The sequence below is a fragment of the Brachionichthys hirsutus genome, chromosome 21 (genome assembly GCF_040956055.1).
Source record: "Brachionichthys hirsutus isolate HB-005 chromosome 21, CSIRO-AGI_Bhir_v1, whole genome shotgun sequence".
In the NCBI taxonomy this organism is placed as follows: Eukaryota; Metazoa; Chordata; class Actinopteri; order Lophiiformes; family Brachionichthyidae; genus Brachionichthys; species Brachionichthys hirsutus.
The window spans coordinates 9,177,391-9,199,834 of NC_090917.1; the positions used below are offsets into that span (position 1 = coordinate 9,177,391).

Here is a 22,444-nt window from a genome sequence, read left to right on the forward strand (position 1 = left end):
ACACAGACACACACGCATACACACTTTAAAAATAATAGTGACATTAAACTGCCTTCAACACCTTCATCATTTTATGTATTTATTTTATGTATTTATACAAGCCGAAGCATTTATCTTCTCAATGATGGAGGAACTCTTTCAAACTACAGGCTGAACCTGAATTTGGGTATTTGAGTATGATGAGTGACATTATTTAAAAGGTGCCTTATTTAAACAATCGAAAGAAGGTGATCTTAAACCCACGGCCCAATGTAAGATACGTTTCACTTCACTTCCGGTTAAGCTGCTCATAATATGGCTGCTCTAAGCTTAAGAGGGGCTATTTTTAGTTCCATTTCAGAGGAAGTCTGTCTGACTTAAATCATAATGAGCATTTCCAGTGGTATTTGGGAAAAGATAGTTGCAGCATGTAAATATTCCAGAACCTGCTCCCTGGACACACAGCCCGTATGCAGCAGCTAAATGGATCTCTGCAAAGTACTAAACAGCTGCCTTTAAGGGTGGACTTTTTTAGAGGCCACAGTAGTCAGTAAAAGTATTTTAATATTTTACATTTCTGGGCGGCAGTGGCGTAGTGGTTAGTGCTGTCGCCTCACAGCAGGAAGTGCTGGGATCGAAACCTCTCTCTGTTCTCCCCGTGGCTGCGTGCGTTTTCGCTGGGTTCCTCCAAAAACATGCGATTTAGGTGAATTGATTACTCCAAATTGTCCGTAGGTGTGAAGGCGTGGCCCTTTGATGAGCTGGCGACATGTCTGAGGTGTGCCACGACTACTAATACACCTAACTTTACACTGGTAGGCTTCACTTTATTACAAACATTTCATTCAGAACAATGAACCAAGGACATTAAGCTCAATCCTCACTCAATGTCACACTTAAAAATCACATTATAGCGCCGCAGTGCATTTTAACAGCAGGAAGCCATCGGCGCTTTGTTCACCTGCTTCTACTCCGAGCGTAATCTTACACCTTTCCAACATGGCGGAGGCGATGACGTCAGATCCATTGCTTTGTACTGCTGTGGTCGAGAAGACGTCCTCTCGTCGTCCACTGGATGCAGAAGCACGCGGAAGTGGGCGGGGCTTAGGTCCAGAGGTGTAACTTTTCCGTGGTTCACAAGGTGCACTTGAACGCATCAGAAGGGAGGAGCTAGCAAAACAGCGAAGTTTAGCCTAGCCTTAGCAGGAAGCGCCGCTGTCGCCGCGGCGGGGGGGAAAGTAGCAGCAGCTTCGGTCCGAACCGGATCCTCGACGTGACGTTTCCTCCGCGAACACGCGGTCGGTTCGGCGGCGCTTCGGTCCGGTCGCGGTTTCTGCGACTTTGTTTGAGGAGAGGCTGCTGAACCGAAGCCCCGGAGGTGGATTCAGGCACCGACGGAAAGGTGGACATCGGCGGAGCGACGGTCGTTCTGATTCAGGTGGGGTCAAGAGGTGGGCCCGGAGGCTCCGAGCAGCCTGTGCGCTCAGGTGTTCGCGCGTTCTCTCACCGCCACCTGCTTTCTGTTCGATGCCCGAACTGTTCGAACTCAGGCTAGCTAAAGTTGCTTGCTTGGCCAGACATCATTGCTCACCGGCTAGGTGGCTAACTTCACTCCGTATCAATCAACCAGCTTAGATTTATGACCTCGAAGTTAATTTACACATTATAAGATTCACGTTCCGTTTTATTGCACGGAACGTGAACATGTACCGTAAAACTATTGATAACGCCTTGATGTTAGCGCCTATTTCAGCAACATATGGCACGAATGATCGATCTTTACGGATCCTTTCCACAGATCTATTGCCCTGAAACGTGTTTCCTTTCGGAATGCACCGCTCTAAACGTAGAGCCGCTCCTTATTGCTCCGATAATGGCGTCTCTCCAGGATCAGCTGTTCGGTGTGGACTGACACACCTGGGCAGAATGTTACCTGAAAAGCCGTGCGATCAGAGGAAGCTGCAGATAGGCTTGTGGGTAGGGCTTTATAACCGGGGCGTGTCCAGAAGGTATGGAGGTGCGCCCGGTCCAGTCTGGTTCCCGGCGTGAGTAACTGGTGCGTTTGGGGAGGGGGTGTGAAGAGGAGGAAGAGGAAGAGGAGGAGGAAGACTTCACTGGTTCCTCCAGTTTGAGAGAGGTGAAGGCGACTTTGTGCGACGGCCAGCCCTTCTGGTGGATCCGTGTTCCGCTCGCTAACGGCGTTGCTGTTACTACGTTTGAGCTGCAGGTTCGTTCTGATCGCACCAAAACTCCCGTAATCTGGACTGGACTCGGCTCAAGGACGCCGGCTTTGTCCTTGCAGCTGCACTGGCATGAGGGAAGCCTTTGTTCTCACTGGACGGTGTTGCTTCACCTGCATGGTAAAGTTCACCTGCAGCTTTTATGGAGGCAAAATAGGTGGCCCCTCCCAAATCTAAGAGGAGCCAAAGAGACGCTGACGTCTGTTGATTTTAGAAGTCTGTTTGAACACAAGCAGGGCTTTGGGCACGCTGAGACGATCAGTATTGTCTTCAAATGTCTCCTTTTTAAAAGCGGTGGCGATGATCTGTCCAACCTTACGGCTCAGGAAGCAGAACTGCTTTTAAACATTCTTCTGCTCGTCCGGCTTGACAGCAGGAATACCAAAACGGCTCACTGAGAATGGATGCATGTAGAGCATTACTTTAGATCGAATGTCCGCCGTCTTTGTTGCATCTACTTCAGGCTTCATCCTAACCCAAAATCAGACTGGCACGGTATTCTAAATCTAGAAGCTGTAAAATATTTTACCTTCAGACCTTCATCATTGCGGATGTTTAACAAAAAGTAAATGAATAAAATACAAAGTCAGTGCTTCTAAAGACATCAAATAGAGGGTAACCCCAATCCCAAAGCTTTTTGATGGACATGAGCGTTAAAAATGTCTCACATTTTGTACTGGGTCAAACACTTTCAAAGAGCGTTGTCAATGACACTGATGATGGGTAAAGAAATAGGAAGCAAACGGTTCTGCTTGGCCTCATAAAAAGCTAAGCAAACTTCATTTTGCAATGAAATGTGCGTCATCGAATATCAGCACAGCAAAACAAGCTGGGGTCACGCTATTACCTTGTCTTTAGGCTGGTTCCCGTAAGTCCACGACCTTCCGCCTATATTACTGGGTCACGCCTTCAGCGCGAGCCATGAACCCGTTGAGTGGACACTGGTTACCACTACATTGCTGCTTCCATTACACATTTGTCTGTCCTTTTTGAATCATGTCTATCTTTAATTTTTCTCATTGAAACTGTCATTTTGGGAGACAAACCTCAAGTAATCAATCTGTTCAAAATGTGACTGGAAAGTACAAAGTATTTGTTAGCACAGCTAGCTGTGACGGTCGGTGTAATCTGTCCTACCCTGCTGCATCTCCCCAACCTTGCCGTGATTCACAAATGACTTTAAAAAGTTTATTTGCCTACATGGAAATGTGCAAAAATCTTTAAAATACATTTCCTTGATAATTTTGCCTTGTTTTTTTGATTGGACAGTTAGAAATGTCAAGAATGACAACAGGTAGGTGGAACCTGTGCTGCCTGTGGGAGGACTATAGCCTGGTTACGTGGATGTGCTCTGGCCACTGTCTCTGTGCCTGTAGAAGCCAAGGACGGGCTGTGTGCCCCCCCCCCCCCATCACAGGAAGATGAGATCAATGACTGCAGTAACGCTCATGGCAAAACCGGCTAAATGGGTGCTCATTGTTGCTGACGATCTGAGCTCAACAAGAGTAAACATTGTGTTTCAGTCTTTAAGCTTCTCGGCACAGGAAAGCGGGAGCGAGTTAGTGGAGATATGATATCCTTCCAGCCACACCCAAAGCTGATAAGATCCCCCCCTCTCTCTCTCTTGTTGTTGGGAGGAAGCATCTCTGAATGCTTGCTGCAGCAGATATGACAGACTCCTGCCCTGTCGTGCCACATGTTAGGCATATTCATAGACGCAAAGGAAAGCATGATAACATCCCACGTGCATTCAGCAACGATTGGCCTTACCCAGGACAACCCTGGTGCCTCGGCAGTGATCCCACCCTAACCTGCAGAGAACTGCCCCACTGCGAGCCCAGAGCAGCTCGGTGGTCGGGGCAAGATCAGAGGCGTCAGGCAGCCGCTGTCAACTTGCACTCGTGTGTCGCGCCTTAATAACAGAGTTAGGCGAAGCAGGAAGTGGAGTGGCAAGTGCAGACCGACAAAGGTGAGATTAGGATTGTGCGTTAAGTTAATGCAGACCTTCACCATGGATTTAACTCGACAGAGCAACGTTTCCTGGATGGTTAATAGCATCTCTGTGAACCGTAACGACGATGAGCAGCTGATCGAAGTTACACGCTGCAAAGTAGAAAGTAAATGATCCCTCATTGTGTTAAATTATTCACAGATACTAGATGCAAGCGGTTGATTCTTCTCAAAATGTGGCTGCGTTGTTTCTTCCTCGATGACCTGTGTGTGTTGAACTAGTCGTGGTGAGTTGGGTTCAGCTGAGAGGTGTGGAGTGAGCGTTAGTTAGTGTTCTACTGTAAGTCCGCCCGTCCCCTCGGACCCGCCGCCGGTCTGAATGTGGTTTACGTTACAGCTTTATATCGGTGTACAGCTATATGTTATATATATATATGATGCATATGCGCTCTTTTTATTACTGTCTACTGATCCTGCTAATCCTGTGAAGTGCCTTGAGATGACTCTGCTGTGATCTGGCGCTATGTGAATTGAAGCTAGTGCTAGCATTGCTGCTGATTGCATAAGTCCATAAGTAGAGTGTTTCCGATGAAAGGAATCTTCCCAGCCATTGATTCTTCCTGCGAGGCGGAGCCACAGTGTCCGATATGTCGATGAGCGACGAGGTCAAGGGGGCAGCTGTGCCGCTTGAGTCGCCTTGTCTCGAGGTTATTCTCACGTCCGGGCATGTTTACGCACATTTCATTTCTGGCTTTAAGAGGCATGGAGCGGCTTGGATAGCCCCCCCCCCCCCCCTTAATGAAATGATGATTTAAAAACTGCGCTTTGTATTTAGTCTTTCGGCTGGTTGCATGTAAGTTTCTTTCTGTCTTATTGGCCAGCATGCTGAAGGTTTTGAGAGGAGAGGATGAGGAGGGTAATCTTTGTGTCTGAGCTGCCGGACTTAAACAGCGACTCTGTAATTTGTGCTTCAATATCTGTTAGGTTGAAAAGATGCAATTAATCTGGTCGGCGATAAGTAACTCTGGGATGGGGATGTCTTGAGAATAAATAAACTCACACGACACATTGTGTGTGTGTGTGTGTGTGCGCTAACTCCACTGTTAGCCCAGCAGTTATTCAGTGCTGATATGGGGGAAAATAGCAGGACTGTCTGGGTCACGCTGTCTGTCTAACCTGCCTGTCTGTCTGCCCGTCTGTCTGTCTGTCTGTGGTCACGAGTCCTCCCGCCTTAGGACTGCTCTAGTTGAAACACTGCTTCATATGATGGGGCTCGGTGACGTTAACAATGCTTTGTCTTATTACAGACTCGGTCTCTCACACACACACACACACACACACACACACCGTGCCCAGCTCTGAGGTGGCTTCTGTAAACTGCCTGGATGTGAGACGGGTATTTCCATCGGCGCGTGGTCTGTCTGTCTGTCTGCCTCTGTCCAGCGTTGGTTCACCGCAGTGACTCGCGTTCCTGTCGGTGTATTCGTGCTTTCAGTTTTCTGGTTTTAGGTTTTCCTGTTCGTCGAGGCCTTTTCTTGCGTTCTGATGTGACACTCGAGTTTTTTGTTTTGTTTTAAAGCGATGATAATCCCCTCCTTCCGCTGATACATAATACTTAATCCTATTACGTAGTCTGTTTAGGTTCCCAGTCATCCAGGGCGAGGTAAATCACGAAGAGACTGGTAGCGAGTCTCTGCCAGTCTGCTGATGGCGCCTCGTTTCCTGTTGCTCTCTCTAGTCCGTTTTAATCGTGCGGGCGGACGCTCGCCCATGCTGCCTTCAGAACTCAGCAGGAAGTCCATTCAGAGTTAAACACCATCTAGTTTGTTCACTTGACGTCATCTTTGTGAATAAAGATGATTTTGTGTGCGTGTGTGTGTGCACACGCTTGCGTGCACTGGGGATGAAGGTGATTAGCTGTGCTATTGATAACAGTATTATAGCTTGAAATGTTCATCCATAGTTGTTGATTGCAACTACTTGCAGACCGTTTGTTTCAACATATAGTGGCCACTGAAACCACAAACATCTGTTTTGCTCAGGTACTAAAGTATACACTATTCAGAATGTACCTTTAATGAAGAACATTTTCTATTTCTGCCAATGAAGATTCACAAATCTGAAACGGTGTAGACAACCTTTTTAAACGTCTGGTACACAAGAAATAAACCAAGTGCAGAATTCAAAGGCTTGACTGTGGAAAGAAGAAGTGCAGTGTGAAAACGGTTCCAAGGTAGTCATGAGTGTGTACCTCGAGAGGGTGTGTAATCCTGTTCGTCCCTGCAGTGCGTCGGCGGGCCCCCAGCCTCCACACTGGTGCCGAGACGGGATGAAGAGGTTCAGGCGACACGGCCACGAGTCCCAGAGAGAGAGACTCAAACAGGAACTCTTCCAGTTCAACAAGGCAAGTGATTCAATTCAAGAAGCTTAAAGTGTAGTAAAGTCTAAACAACCCAACAACAATTAACACATTCTCATGGATTTGTTTTAATTACATTTTACACAGATATTAGGTTTCACTAACTGATTCTCTTTTGGGCAAAAATCACCTCAACATGTATCTAAATGCTTGTGAAGTGGCTTCGGTTTTTACTGGCGGCGGCGGCTGTTGAACGCGACTCCATCATCCCACCTGTGAGACCAGCGAATGCAGACGCTTCCTGCTGTGCGTTCACAATGCGGCCATTCAGCCCGCCGAGGTGGCTGCGTGCGGCGATCCGTTTCAACTTGTCCAACGTCTCCAACACTTGGACGGTTTCTCTGCTGTCGTTCTCGTCCAATAGGGTCTACCTGACGGGAGGTTGCTAGGAGATACAGTTCAACATCTTCAGATGACTTTTCTCTTGTGACAAAACTCCCCTGCATCACATGACCAGGACTGAAGAGACGTAATGTCTCATTGTCCCCTCCATTTTTAACCAGCTGTTCTTGTCTACAGTGTTTGGCAGGATCCTCCAGTTTCTACTGTACCCTGTCTCACCGTCCCCGTCTGTCCTCTGTCTCGCCCTCAGTCCGTGGAGCATGGATTCCCCCACCAGCCCAGCGCTCTGAGCTACAGTCCCTCCCTGCAGCTACTGGCCATCGGCACTCGTTCGGGGGCTATCAAACTGTATCCTCGCGTGTGTGTGTGTGTGTGTGTGTGTGTGTGGTTGTCGGGGAGGAATCTGAGCATCATGTTTGAACTTGACGGCTGCATTGCTAGTGACGCAGCTAATTCCATTTCTGGTTCACACGAGCACCTGATTCAGGTATTTGATTTTCCCACGCTGTTGCTCAATGCTGCTGAGCTTCTGTGCTTTTTGATAGTGCTGGGGGGGGGATCCTATTAAATGTTGGGGTAGATCCATGATCTATGTTTTAAACATGACCCACGTTTTGTTGAACAGTAAGTCTAAAACGAACCGTTTCCCTGATTTGTTTTTCTTCATTAACTCGTTGGCTGCCGGTCTGTTCGGAGCAGAGATCCCCACAGTGCCAGCGGTTTTAGCGCATCTTGACCGACAGAATATTGTTTTGTAGCCGTTTAAACACCAAAACTACCAAAAGAGAGAGTCTACTCTGCAGCAACGGAACGTTCTCCGTGCTTTACCCCGGCCTGGGTGACTGAAGCTACACAGGCGTGTCCGGACTCGACATCGCGTTTCCCTTTCAGATTGTTGCGACTCTAATAAGACTGTGTCCATCATAAGTCCAGTTTGTCCTGAACCGGTGTTCAGGTATGGAGCTCCTGGTGTTGAGTTCGTGGGTCTACATGATGAGAATGCTGCAGTCACACAGGTGCACTTCCTCCCTCACCAGGTACTGACAAAGAAACGGCACACACTCCCAGCATTGTGTGTGTGTGTGTGTGTGTGTGTGTGTGTGTGTGTGTAGCTTGTTGCCTAACCGTTTGCACATTTTGATTGTCTTCTGTCCAGGTCGAACTTGTGACTCTGCTGGATGACAACAGTCTGCATATGTGGACCTTGAGAGCCCATCAGGGACATTCAGAGCTTCTGGAAATCGGACGGTTCACTCTTACTGGGCCACCGGGGTAACACACACACACACACACAAACACACACACACACACACAGCCGCACTCGCACTCGCACTCGCACTCGCACGTTGCTCCCTCGTCCTCCAACCTTTCATTATGTCACTTTTCAAGGAATGTCTTTGATACATCAAATCTTATTGATATTTCAATCAAAAGAAAATGGTTTCTGCTGCACGTTAGTCGACTCTTAAACGTAGTGTGAGGAGGAATAAATCAATGGATGTTTTTCTCTATCTGGTCAAAGTCCTAGCTAAGCTTTTGATATCAGGGTAGTTGCAGCGCTGCTAGCCTCGAGTCGTTAGTCTAATCCCGCTACCTTGCTACTGTCCACCTCAGCGCTCCTCCCAGTGTGACCAGAGTGACTGCAGTGATGGCCCACTCATCGGGGGAGCTGCTGCTGTTGGGGACAGAAGGAGGACATGTCTTCATAGTTGAAGTCCCAGGCTTCAGAGAGCTGGAAGAGAGAAACATCAGCCTGGACCAAGTGGCCAGCGGGTCAGTAAACTCCAATATACTCGACTTCATTTATGGTGTTTCGGCTAACTGAGGTGGGTGAAGGACGATATGCAGTTATCAATTCATGGTGTAATTAGTCCTGATCGGTTTATTATATTCACTTTAAATCAAAAGAGCGAAATCTGGTCTGAGGAGTCTCATCTCTTCATCGCAATGACCGACAGTAATCTGTCTCTGCAGAGCCAGACATGTTTCTGATGTGATCGGTGAACAAGCTTGATCTTTGTTTGTCCAATGTTCCACTCCTATTTAAAAAGTAAATTCCCAATGTGTATGCCCCTGGGCAGCACGGTGGCTCAGTGGGTAGCGCTGTCGCGTCACAGCACGAAGGTACTGAGTTTGAATCCCATCTGTGGAGTTTGTATGTTCTCCCCGTGTCTGCGCGGGTTCTCCTCCAGAAACACACAATTTAGGTGAATTGACCACTCCAAATTGTCCGTAGTTTGTGTGTGTGTGTGTGTGTGTGTGTGTGTGTGTGTGTCTGTCTGTCTGTCTGTCTCTGTATGAATCTGTGATGCGCCGGCGACATGTCCAAGGTGTACCCGCCTTTTGCCCATACCCGGGATGGATGCATGTATGGCCCTGTTGTCCCCAAAATACACTTTTGAAATGTCTTTCCTACCAGTCGGGTCACTTATAGGAGGCATGTCCCTGTCTGTCTCAGCCCTCTGGACATGCACCTCTGAGTGTCCCTGTCTCGACCTACGTGAGTTGAGGCCAGCGCTGTTGGGAGTGGATGTGGTTTGTGGTTTGCCTACTCTGATGTTTCACAGAAAATATTTCCTGATGTGTAGAGCGAGCAGAAGAGATGGAGGATGTCTGTCTTATCTCTGCGTGTCTGGACAGGCTCGGAGTCGGGACATATTATTGTTGGAAAACTATGGAAAAGTGTCTTTTGCATTACTTTGGACCTTGAAGGCTTAGTTATGACAAACCAGTGTCTGCTCTAGTAATATTTGTATACTCTGTGGCGAGGGTTGATGTCCTACATGTCCTGAACTACTCTGACATACTTCTCTGCCACTCCTCATGCAGTACCACAGTACCTCATGCAGTACCACAGTTCCTCTCTGGGCACCCTGTCATAGGCTTTCTCTAGATCTACAGACACAATGTCTTCTGACCTTCCCTGTACTTCTCCATTGCTAGCCTCAACGCTAACGTTGCGTCTGTGGTACTCTTCTTCGACATAAAGCCATACTGCTGCTCACAAATACTCACTTCTGTCCTTAGTCTAGCCTCAACCACCTTTTCCCATAACTTCGTGTGACTCATCAGCTTTATCCCTCTATAGTTTCCACAACTCTTTATGTCTCCCTTCTTCTTGAAGATGGGCACCTTCTCCTCCATTCCTCTGGCAGCTTCTTCCCCTCTAGGATTGAATAAAACAACCCCGCTAAAAGCTCTACAGCTACCTCTCCTAGACACTTCCATACCTCTGGGTATTTCATCCGGTCCAACTGCCTTCCCATTCTTCATCCTCTGACTATAAAACATGTAAATGTGTGCTGCATCACACACAAAGGACGACGCATCACTCGACTATCAACATGTACCCTACTGGTCTCTAATCGGGTTAATGTCCTGTTGTCTTTCTCCTCTAGTGTACCTGACAATTATATCGGCCGTAGAAATCTGGAACACGTGGAGGCCTTGCAGGAAAACCCAGTCAACCCAAACCAGGTTATTATTGGCTATGGACGAGGTCTCATTGTTATCTGGGATCTGGAGAGACGGTGTTCCCTCCAGCACATCCCCGCCACACAGGTAGCTTTGGAACACAAGCTAGTCCCAGATAAACTTTACTTCTTTCCATCTTAAATATTGACATTTACTTTGTGTATTTAACCTGGTGTGGCCATAGCAACTGGAGAGTGTGTGGTGGACAGAAGATGGACATGATATTCTCAGTTCACACAGTGATGGAAGCTACTGTCAATGGATTGTGGGCAGAGAGGATGTGAATGAGGAGGTGGAGAAATCAGACATTCCTTACGGTGAGGACAAACAGGCGACGGGTTTTTCCTGTCGAGCATGAAATGTCTTTCTGGAGGCTCCCCATGACTTTTCTCATTGCTGCAGGACATTTCCCCTGCAAGGCCATTTCAAAAATAGTTCAGCTGCCTACACAAGAAGGGTGAGTTTAACTCGGGTCATCTGTCCTCCTGCAGTTAGAGTGGTTCTAATATTTCACAGTGTTACACATTGATCTGTGCTGAACATGCACTGAGCTGAACTTTAGTCCGATGTGCTGCAGGCCTCCGTTCCTCATGTTCAGTGGTGGCATGCCCAGGGCCAGCTACGGGGACCGACACTGTATCACAGTGATCCACAGGAAGACACACGTGGCTCTGGACTTCACCTCCAGGATCATCGACTTCTTTGCCGTCAGAGACGGACCTCAGCACACAGGCAGGGACAACAATGCAACTGCGGGACGGAACCTTTCACTCGTATCTGTCCCAAACACAATTTTAGAAGTTGTTACTGTGTGAACATAAAACAGAAGGTGAACATTTCCCTTTCAATTGAGAGCAATACAATCGCAGTATACTCAATTAGATCTCTGCTCTCACTTCACACATGCTAGGGTGCCCCTCTTTGGAGGGTCTAAACTACGACCCTTCAGAACCGAATGTCACTCATGGGTTTTAAATGGGGAGCTGTAATCAGAATAAGCATGATGCAGCATCAGTGTCTCGTGTGACCGCTAATGTGCGTCCGGCTGCAAGCTAACCCTGAAAGAGGTTTGCCTTTCCGTTTTACATGACGGCTGATCTTGTCCTGTAATCGAAGGCGCTCCCAAACCTCGTGGCGTCTCCCCAGTTTTAAGACTGCTAGTCTTCATGGTTGTTTCTATTTTCAGTGTTTTCTCATCCAGCTTCAATGATTTTTGTAAATGTATCCTTAATTGGGAGACACATGGGAACCATTGATTGCTCTGACGAGTCCCAGGCCAGTGTTGGCATGTCTAACCCCAGTGTTGTGTCTAGGAGATCCCAGTGCCCTGGTGGTCCTGGTGGAGGAGGAGCTGGTTGTCATTGACATGCAGACGGAGGGTTGGCCCGTCATTCAGACTCCGTATCTGGTTCCCCTCCACAGCTCAGCCATCACCTGCTCCCACCATGTCTCCACCATCCCCCTTAAGCTGTGGGAGAGAATCATTGCTGCTGGAGACTTGCAGAAGACTCACTATTCCAAAATGGTATGCCCAAAGCCTCTTTCATTGTTTCCTCGACCGGTCAGGGTGGGCTTAATTTATTTACTTAATTTGTAAAGCTGGTCTCTGTTCTAAAGCTTAGCTTGAAATAGTTTTTGATATCATATACGAGTATAGCATCATGGTTACATTTAAATGTTATTCCCAATCATATTTGACTTGTGCTGTCAAAAGAAGAGGCTAATTTAATTTAACTTTGTTTCTGGTTGATCAGTGTTGAACTTTAATCTTTCCTCTCCCCATGCAGCAGTGGCCAATAACCGGCGGGCAGAATCTGGCCCCAGACCCTCCACAGCGGGACTTGTTACTCTCCGGGTCAGCCCCGAACTTTGGACGTCTCTAGTCAGACATTTGTCTTTCAAATTTAACGCTCTCCCTTTTTGTCTGTGCAGACATGAGGATGGGACGGTGCGTTTCTGGGACGCATCGGGAGTGTGCCTGCATCCCATGTACAAGCTGAGCACGGCTGGAGTGTTCCACACGGACGCCGATCCCAACGACAACATGAATCAAGGCTCCGAGGGGGAGTGGCCCCCATTCAGAAAGGTTCGTCCCGTTGTGTGAAACCAAACCACAGTTTGTGTCGACGTCGCACTGATGAAGGTGATTTTAAACAGATTCCCAATCAGAGCTCGCGTTGGTGTTTGAAGGCCGGGACAGCAAATGTTGCTCCAATGATGTCATCATGAAATGACCGTCCCCTTTGTGCAGGTTGGCTGCTTTGACCCGTACAGCGACGACCCGAGGCTCGGCATTCAGAAGATCCACCTGTGTAAATACAGTGGCTACCTGACCGTGGCTGGCACTGCTGGACAGGTGAGCTCCCTGGTCACTCCTTTATTACAGGTAACGAATGAAACGTCTCTCCACACCAAGGAGACAGATAGTTACCCAATCGTGCTGTGAACATCGTTGCTCATTTCAAAAGACGGATTAATTGATTTAAAATGTCGAGCTAGAAATATGAAACGTGTAGGTGGAATAAGACTGCAAAAATTGTGTAATTGTATTTGGATCCACAACGGAAAGGGGATTATATGAATTTTCTCAGTTCTGTGAGCGTAGATCAGTGCTTCTCAACTATAACTATTACCATTGTTTTTTAGTCTGCAGCAGAAAATATTTGAAGTGCATCAGTTTGCCTGAAAATAGAATAAAATAGTTAAACTCCAAAAAGTTTTGGATCAACTGGGTTATTTCCCCCCCGCGTAGTAAAATATGAACTGAAAACAATACTTTAAAATAAATATCACATAAAAAACTGATTTTGATAGTTTATAAAAATAAATTGAAGAATGTTGAGCGAATATTTATAGAAACATTGCTTTTTATTTTTAGTTCTACAGTTGCAATGTAACTAGCGATTCTCATACACAAGGCTCGCATCAACGGGGGGGGGGGGTCATCCAGCACGACAGACTACTGCTGCAGGCAGGATCAGCTCTTCTATGGTGTGGGGGGGTTTGCATTGAGCTATTTGGTCCGCCCCCTTGAATGACGCTAACAGTGCTAGCTGGTTTACTGAAGTAGCAGCTACACACGCTTTGTCATATTTCCTCATCTTGGCGTTCGACTGACCTTCCTTTGTCTTATCTCCGCCTCTCTTTTCCTCCCCGTTGAATATTTCTGGCTCTTGAGGGTTTGTTTCAAACTGCTCTTCATATCGCCTGCTCTGTGCTGTGTGTGCGGCGCGCATGTTGCGTGCAAAAACACCATAGAGCTAATATTCCCTGCACGCACTCTGACAATCAGGGCGCCACTGCTACCTACTGGAGTGGATGAGCAATTACACTTTAATCTAGTACGGCAAAAAAAAAAGCACGTCACAGGCGCCCCCCCCCCGACATCGCAGGGGGCGCGCCCCACTATTTGAGAACCGCTGGCGTAGATGAAGTCTGGCGACTCAAAATGTAATATCCATGACTCCCCACTCGTGGTTTAAAATGGCCCCCGCTACAAAGCGCAGGCTGAGCTGTTGACGCTGTGATTCAGCAGGTCCATGTCTTTCTGTATCACCTGAATACTTTCCTGTAGTTCCTGTAGCTCGATTATCCTCTCCTCCCAGATCCTGGTGCTGGAGCTGAACGACGAGGCAGCAGAGCAGACGGTGGAAGCTAACGTTGTGGATTTGCTGCAGGGCCAAGAAGGCTTCCGTTGGAAAGTAATGAGACAATCCAGTACTCCTCAGGACTCTGAACAAGTACCACGCGGTGTATTTATGGTACTGCCTTTTCTCCTTGTGCAGGGCCACACTCGGCTGGACGTCCGAGACGAGCCGGTCCTGTTCCCTCCAGGGTTCCAGCCCTTCTCATTGGTCCAGTGCCAGCCTCCTGCTGTGGTCACCGCCCTCAACCTGCACTCTGAGTGGAAGCTGGTTGCTTTCGGCACCAGCCACGGCTTCGGCCTGTTTGATTACCAACAGAAGAACACCGTCCTGGTCAAGTACGGAGACGCCGAGAGTAGAATCCAGCTTCAGTCTGCGTTTAAGCGTCTATTTTAAGGAACGCCTGCGCACACACACACACACACAGCTCTATTCTTTATTCATATTTTATTTATTATAATTGTATAATTTAGGTGCACCCTCAACCCCAGTGACCAGCTGGCCTTGGAAGGTCCTCTGTCCAGAGTGAAGAGCATCAAGAAGTCCCTCCGGCAGTCCTTCAGGAGAATCCGACGCAGCAGAGTCTCGCTAAGGAAGCATCACGTCAACAATGCCGCCAAGGTGCGCCCCCGACTCCGGCCAGACCCCACCAGCAGCGGCACCGGTCAAATCGGTGGGTCTGCAGAGACCTTCCCGTCTTTCCCTTCATCGCTCCTCTCCCGCTGCAGCTCCAGGAGGCAAACGCCCGACTGGAGGTCGAACTGGCTGAGATGGAGCTGGCGCCTGTCCAGAGGAAGATCGAGGCTCGCTCCTCGGACGACTCCTTCACCGGTCTCGTACGAACCCTCTGCTTCGCCGATACCTTCCTCTCAGACAGTGAGCGCCAGCATCGAACGCTGAATGTAGCATTAAAGGTTTCACCTGGTTTTTCACATCCTTGCGTTTTGTTTGTAGGTTCCCATAACTCGCCCTCTCTATGGGCAGGGACGAATGGGGGCGGTGTGTTTGCATACATGCTCCGCCTTCCTCCTCTGGAGCACAGAGCTGAGGAAGCGGTTACAGCCCAGCCAGGTGAGCGACTGCTGCCGATGCTGGGGCTGTTGGCTCCTCAGACCTTTTGCCTAAACATTCGTTCTTTTCCTCTTTTCTAGCAAAGGAGATCCAGCTGATGCACCGAGCTCCTGTTGTGGGCATCGTGGTGCTGGACGGCCACGGGTCTCCTCTCCCAGAGCCGCTGGAGGTGGCCCATGACCTGGCTCGCTCCCCGGACATGCAGGGGTCCCACCACCTGCTGGTCATATCGGAGGAGCAGTTTAAGGTCGGCGTCACTCGCGATGGTCACATCGACCTTCATTTATTTTCCGGAGACCGCATAAGCTAAGATAAGAACTGAGGGGGGGGGGGGTTATGGTTTAAGACAAACAGTGACATTTGCAGCATTCTCCTAACCAGCTGATAAACATGGACACTTAAAAACCTCAAACAAAATAAATCCAAGCTCAAACGAGCTTTTGCACCGTTATGACGGTGCTCTAGAGCCGCGGCCCCCCACCACCGGGGGGCCGCGGCTCTAGAGGTCATTAGTTCTGAAGCCCTAGACGTGTTTCGTGACTTTCCATTGCCTTGGTGAGCAGAATTTAATTCTAGGTGAACTGTTCTAACCTTTTTTCCGTACCTGAGGAGGCCTTCCAAACAATAACGGCGGGTTGAAGCGTTCACTGACGCCACTAAGACGATGTCGTGTGTGTGTGCGCAGGTTTTCACCCTGCCGAAGGTGAGCGCGAAAATGAAGCTGAAGCTGACGGCCATTGACGGCTCCAGGGTGCGGCGGGTGGGAGTGGCCTGGTTTGGCAGCAGCCGATCGGAAGACTATGGCGAGAGTGGCCTGGTGATTCTGACCAATCAGGGCGACCTCCACGTGGTGTCGCTGCCGACGGTCAAGATGCAGGTTCAGCACCCCTGCATTCGCAGAGAGGATGTCAGCGGCATTGCGTCCTGCGTCTTCACCAAGCATGGCCAGGGTAAAGGTCGTCTCCATGCGTTGGGGCTGGTTGTCGGGGTTGCTTCCCTTACAGCATTCAGCTCCGGCAGTAGAACCCGTAACAGACCGGTGCCACACAGTCAAACTGGAATGGGCTCTGGAGCCTGGCTCTAGGGCACGCGGGCAGTGCTCTCCAGGCCACACATGCAACATTAGATTTGAGTGAAGAGCATCTGTTCCGCCTTTCCTCTCAGACGGCGGGTGAATGCTCAGACTCTCACTCGACTGTTTCTTCAGGCTTCTACTTGATCTCCCCGTCTGAGTTTGAGCGCTTCTCCATGTCCACCCGCTGCCTGGTGGAGCCTCGCTGTCTGGTGGAGGCTCCCCTCCATCGTAGCTCCTCCCCTCGGCGTAGGCCGCAGGCCGACGGCGGCTCGTCTGCTCACAGGTATTTGTACGCTCCCGCTTCGTGTAGCTCGCTCTGGACGCTCCGCTCCATCGGTGCTCATTGGTCTTCTCTGACCTTCCAGAACCCCCAGACCAGACAGCGAGGATTCAGGTACCCTGTCTCTGCTCCCGACCGTGCATGTGCCACTGACCGAGAACACGTGTTTGATTTTAACCCCTGTGCTTGTGCTGTCTGTTTCCTGTTTCTGGCTGACTGCCTGCTGCCTGTGTGTTCCAGACAGTACAGCTAGACGCGTTATGGAGCATGCTTTGCTGAATGACGAGAGTGAGTACTGCAGGAGAGGGAACGAGCAGTAGCAGCACCCGTCCCCCCCTTAGAGCGTGGCTTCAGCTGCAGTAACGCGTGCTGCCTCTGACCCAGGGACACCTGCAGCTCAGACGCCTGCACTAAGCATGACTTGTCTGACCTGCCTTGGATCCCGGCAGCCCGTGTCCTTGTTGTCACTAAACTGCCGCCCGAAGTCGCGTTAGCAGTGCAGCGTTGTGATTGGTCCTGTTTTGTTGCCCTGCAGAAGTACTTCAGGAGATCCAGAAGTCACTAGAAGGAGACCAGATGTAAGTGTGAATATTCATGATGTAACTGCAGTTCCAGAAGCCCCCCCCAACACACACACACTGACCTAGACTGAGGCAACGAGGACACGATTTGTCTCGATGTAATTTATTGTCGGTTCAACATGCAGAATCATTATTCATGGCGAGATTCACACTGAAATGCAGCAAAAGGAGTTTTTGACAAACTGCAGTTTGTTTTTTATAGAAACATGTTTCATAGGTAGCTGGGGGGTAGTATCTGATAAAATACTACACTGTAGCTTCAACAAAAGTATTTCAGTTTTTCTTTAGTTTCCATGGAAATCTGAGTTTAAGTAAACTGGAGGTTAGTTATGGAGTCCGAGTCATTTTTTGTGGCCCCCGGTAGCTGTGTGCAGACATTTGTTTTTGTAAAATGCTGCGTCTGTCACATGTTCTTAACAGAACACATTTGTTGGTTGTTCTGCAGTTCTGCCCCTCTCAACTGTGACAAGAGTTTTGAAGAAAGTTAACGTCATAACTTGTGCTGGATGATATTTTTCTTTATTTATTATTTAATATTATTTACTTGAATAAGTTTGATTATTGATCAATGGAGTAGTGTGGTTTTCTTAACCTGATCAATTGAAAGGATTTACGTTATAATAACAGCAATAAACTATCCATATATTTTTACAACTATACAATTGAATATGCAATGTTTGTAACTGAAGTAGTGAACTGATCAAACGGAAGAATTCAGCAACATGTCAATAACAATAGCAACACGCTGCAGTCAGGAAATCAATAATCTGCTGGAGGTGACTATTGAAAGTTATTTGAACTTCTTTTGTTTTTTCCAGCATGTGCTGAAATGTTGATCCCGGCTACATATGGAGCTCAGGATCAGCACTGGACAGCTCCATAGGTAGTCGGCTACATATGGATCAGGATCAGCACTGGACAGCTCCATAGGTAGCCGGCTACATATGGATCAGGATCAGCACTGGACAGCTCCATAGGTAGCCGGCTACATATGGATCAGGATCAGCACTGGACAGCTCCATAGGTAGCCGGCTACATATGGATCAGGATCAGCACTGGACAGCTCCATAGGTAGCCGGCTACATATGGATCAGGATCAGCACTGGACAGCTCCATAGGTAGCCGGCTACATATGGATCAGGATCAGCACTGGACAGCTCCATAGGTAGCCGGCTACATATGGATCAGGATCAGCACTGGACAGCTCCATAGGTAGCCGGCTACATATGGATCAGGATCAGCACTGGACAGCTCCATAGGTAGTCGGCTACATATGGATCAGGATCAGCACTGGACAGCTCCATAGGTAGCCGGCTACATATGGAGCTGTCCAGTGCTGATCCTGAAAGTGACGTCTTTTCCGTGGCATTGACTCGGGGAATGTTCTTTATCTTTCCCACTTCGGTTGGTTTTTTTGGTTTGGTTTTCCATGACCAGACAAGGTGGTGGCTTTTTGGTTTTGCTTTGATTTTGTATCGATTATCTTTGTTCCTGCATGATGATTGCATTTGAATGGAACCTTTCCACATTATTAGATGTGTTCATTTATTCCCATCTCAAACTTTGGTTCATACTCTACAGTATGGCTTTATCTCTAACATTTTTCAATTTACAACCTTTTAAAAAAGTGATATCAAAATGCAATATTTTATTGTAATTACTAAAGAGTTAAATAAAAAAATAAATAGTTATTTAACAGCACGTTAAGGAGTAGTTACACTTATTTTACGTTATATTACATTACATTTAGTTACATTTTTACTGTGTTACGGTTTACATTCGGCCTTTGGAGGGGAAACGTAATGCTAATGTGGCCCTTGGAGAAAATGAGTTTGACCCCCCTGCTCTAAAGCAACTGACCTCACTTTCTATTTGTTGACGTGCGTTTATCCCAGATTGACCGGTGTTGGTTTTGGTCTGAGTTCAGGGTTTGCTGCATCCATTAAATGAGTCTGGTTTATTAGACACTTGATTTCAGCACCCCTGTTTATAGTTCACAAACAGATCTGCAGGTCAAAATGAGCCCCGTCCCGTCGCTGCACAGCTTTAACCAGTGATGTCGCTCATGCTGCTTGTTTCAGGAGCTTTGTGGAGAATAACGTGAGCGCTGTAGCGTGAGAGGTCGCTCTGGACGGCTCGGGTAAGGTCACGGGAGAGTTTCTCCTCCTCCTATCAACATGTTTGGTAATCGGCTGTTTCTGCCGCCTGTCCTCTGACTGAACTAAATGTGTCTGTGTAGGAAGGACGCTGCCGTCCTGGAGCAGCGTGGACTCCTGCTGAGCTGACGAACCACTACTGACCCCTCGCCGAAGCGACTGACCTCACTGTACGTCACACGTAGAGACAAAGTGCTCCGAGCACCACGCTGCCGTTTGGAGGTGAAGACGGAAGAGACGCCGCCTGTGCCTGGAGACCGCGACCGCGTGCCGTCCACACGGTCCACACCGATGAGCCCAAAGCGACATCAAGCACAGCCCTGACCAAACGCATGGCCGCTGCCTGTTGAAGCTCTGGAGCGCTTTGACTCCAGCAGGACTCGTACTCGCTTCATTTTTGAAGTTTTTATTACCATGAGCCTTTTTTTTTAGATTCTGGCCGTGGACCAGTTCGTCCAGTTTGTTGCACAATGTCACTGGCCGCCTTCTCCCCTCCATGGACGAACGTCTAGAAGCAATGTGTGTGTGTGTGTGTGGGGGGGGGATTTTAAAAATGCTGATGGAAATATTTTACATTTTGGGATTTGTGCCTGATTACTTCCAGAAACTCAGATTTATACTGTGAAAGCTCATTTTAGTCAGGAATGAGGAATTGGATCGAATATTTTAAAACAAATTCTAGCTCTAACCTCAGATGTCTCTCACAATATTTTATCTAAATACAAATTAAACCCCCACATTTTGACATCAAAATATAATTTCATAATCCTGCCTTTGACCCTTTCATGACTCTATTTTCGTCTTTTTCCTCGTTTCTTCCATAAATGGGCTTCCATGCAGTTCAGGTGATTTACCAGAGGTGCCCCAAAGAGAAGAGGCTTTTATATGTATTCTCAGTCAGCTCGATATTTCAGCCAGCATGATGCCGTTAGAGGCCGTGTGCCCGTCCGTAGGTACGCCTCCACTGCTGCCCAGCTCACAAGGCTGTCGTTTTTAGGGGAAATGAATGGCTTTCTATGGGGCTTTGTTTTTAACTATTTTTATGAAAAGAATTTTTATGCAAACAATGAGTAATGTAACTCAGAAATATAATTGTAAGCTATTGTAGTGAAATGTTTTTAATATATTTAGTGATTACGTAACCCGATCTGTACCTGTGGGCCTGTTTAATGGGGTTGGCTGCTCTTCAGACTGTACAAGGAAATGTTTTGGTACGGTCTCAGAATGCTGGATAATTTAGTGTATATTTTTGTAGTGAACTGATTAATGCTAATTTTTTATTTGAACCTTCACACTACAAGCTTCTTGTGAATAATTACATGTTTTCCCAAGAAAAGCAGGAATGGTTGTGTTTCTGTCGGTACTCTGATGCCTCGCTCGGTATTTGCGTTTTTCACTTCCAGCCAGTCGTTCTGGCCCGTCTGAATCCAAAATTCTCCCTCCCCATTCCGGGATGATTCCGAAGGCCCCGCTGTGAGTTGATGTTTCGGCGAGCCACAGAAGCAGGCTAATATCTCTAGCGGATAAAAGAGGTATCGGATTCATGCGAGCGTAGCCGAGAGTTCTGGTCCTCCATTACAGGAGGAGACGCTTTGTCCACTAAGTGCCTGTAGCCATGGTGGCTTCGCTGCAACCCGAACCCCCCCCCCCCCCCCCGAGGACGACTGAGACGGATCCATCGGCGCTGTTGATCACCCTGAAACGTCACTCTTATGGAACCTGAAGATGGTCGATGAGCTCGCTGAGTAGTGTCCGAGCTGCACCGTTCCTCCCACGTCTCACACTCAACGTATGGCTCAATGGTTTTACATGGTTGTCTAGTGAGTGCTCGGGGGGGGGGGGGGGGGGTTCTACTCGGGTGACCACCTATATTTTTAAGGACAGTCTATGAGGTGTTTGCTTTGCACCAGTCATGGAGAAAACTCAAGCGATGCAAACCAACCTGGTTTGTACCTGCTGAGGTTCTGAGTTCTACTCGCGGTCCGACCGGGTCTGCGTTGGCAGCATTTCCTGATCTCTACAGAACATAAATGCTGAATTATTAAGTCGTATAAACTTGAGTAACGCTGTGGTCAGAGTACAATCCAAGGTTAATATTTACTGAGTGAATATTTCTAATCTAATGGCGGTTGGGATGAATCTAGAGGCGGCTGTGGCTCAGTTGGTAGAGTGGGTCGTCCAGTGATCAGAGGGTCGGTGGTTCGAATCCCAGCTCTGACTGTCTGCATGTCGAAGTGTCCTTGGGCAAGACACTGAACCCCAAATTGCTCCCAGTGGGTCTGGCCGCACCTTGCATGGCAGCAGTCGCCCACTGGAGTATGAATGTGTGTGTGAATGGGTGAATGTGAGGCCTCATGTAAAGCGCTTTGAGCACCGCGAAGCGGTGGAAAGGTGCTATATAAGTGCAGTCCATTTACCATTTACCTTCCAGTGTGAGCTGGCGGTCCCCCCCTCCCCAGGGATGAAGCCTGGTAATGAGCCCCCACATCATCACCTGGAGCTGATCACACCAAACGGAACCTCTCGCCTTTCCTCGTGTATTCAGCAGCTGGCAGCGGAGCTGTATTATTCAGAAGGCACCTTTGTGCTCCTGGACCTCGGCTCACCTTTTGTCTCCGGTGGCTTGTGCAGACTAAATTTAAGCATCAACATTTGTGTGTCTGTAGTTTCCTGTAGGGTGTCGGGGTGGGATGTTGGTCGGTAACTTCAGCTCCTTTTGAGCGTGGGGGCACGGTTGTATCAGTGACACCAGCTCTTGCAAACAGGCTGGAGCCCCCCCCGGCAGCGTCTGCTTGGTAAGCTACATTACACTGAACCAGCGCTCGCTCTTCTACCCCCCAGGGTCAGGATGTACAATGGCGTTTAGCTGGATCTCAAGACGATCGCCTTTCCTGCAGTTTCTCGTTAACCTGCTGAAAATCCCTGCTGAGTCATTTCAGTCACCATGGCAACGAGGGCCACAAGTTTGTTTGTTCTTCAGATTGTTGACTTTGTTTTCATGGAGATATGAAGCAGCCTTAAACTTGCCAAGTAGGGAAATGACTTAAAAACACAAGTTGGTTGTTGCTAAACTAAATTTGAACGGAGTTATCAGGATGAAGGAGTGAAACCTGCGTTCAGCTGAGAGGTGTGTTGCTCAATTTACGCGGTAATGGCTCATTTTGTTGGGAGGCTAATTTAACTTTGTTTATATATTTGAATGCATATTTTTGTGGTCGAGGAAAACTGTCTGT

At 48.2% G+C, this 22,444-nt stretch overlaps 1 protein-coding gene across 1 annotated transcript; it reads left to right on the forward strand.

Moving 5' to 3' along the window:
- Positions 1 to 6,498: 6,498 nt before the first annotated feature.
- Positions 6,499 to 20,538, forward strand: llgl2 (LLGL scribble cell polarity complex component 2). Its single transcript, XM_068754210.1, has 26 exons — positions 6,499 to 6,573; positions 7,181 to 7,278; positions 7,886 to 7,967; positions 8,087 to 8,202; positions 8,545 to 8,703; positions 10,329 to 10,491; positions 10,589 to 10,721; positions 10,807 to 10,861; positions 10,982 to 11,136; positions 11,718 to 11,929; positions 12,192 to 12,259; positions 12,337 to 12,490; positions 12,656 to 12,760; positions 14,010 to 14,105; positions 14,190 to 14,386; positions 14,522 to 14,669; positions 14,777 to 14,924; positions 15,003 to 15,119; positions 15,200 to 15,366; positions 15,805 to 16,069; positions 16,327 to 16,477; positions 16,560 to 16,588; positions 16,715 to 16,762; positions 17,010 to 17,052; positions 19,137 to 19,195; positions 19,295 to 20,538. The coding sequence occupies exons 1-25, from the start codon at positions 6,499 to 6,501 to the stop codon at positions 19,171 to 19,173; spliced, it is 3,021 nt and encodes a 1,006-aa protein (XP_068610311.1). The 3' UTR covers positions 19,174 to 19,195; positions 19,295 to 20,538.
- Positions 20,539 to 22,444: the final 1,906 nt, after the last annotated feature.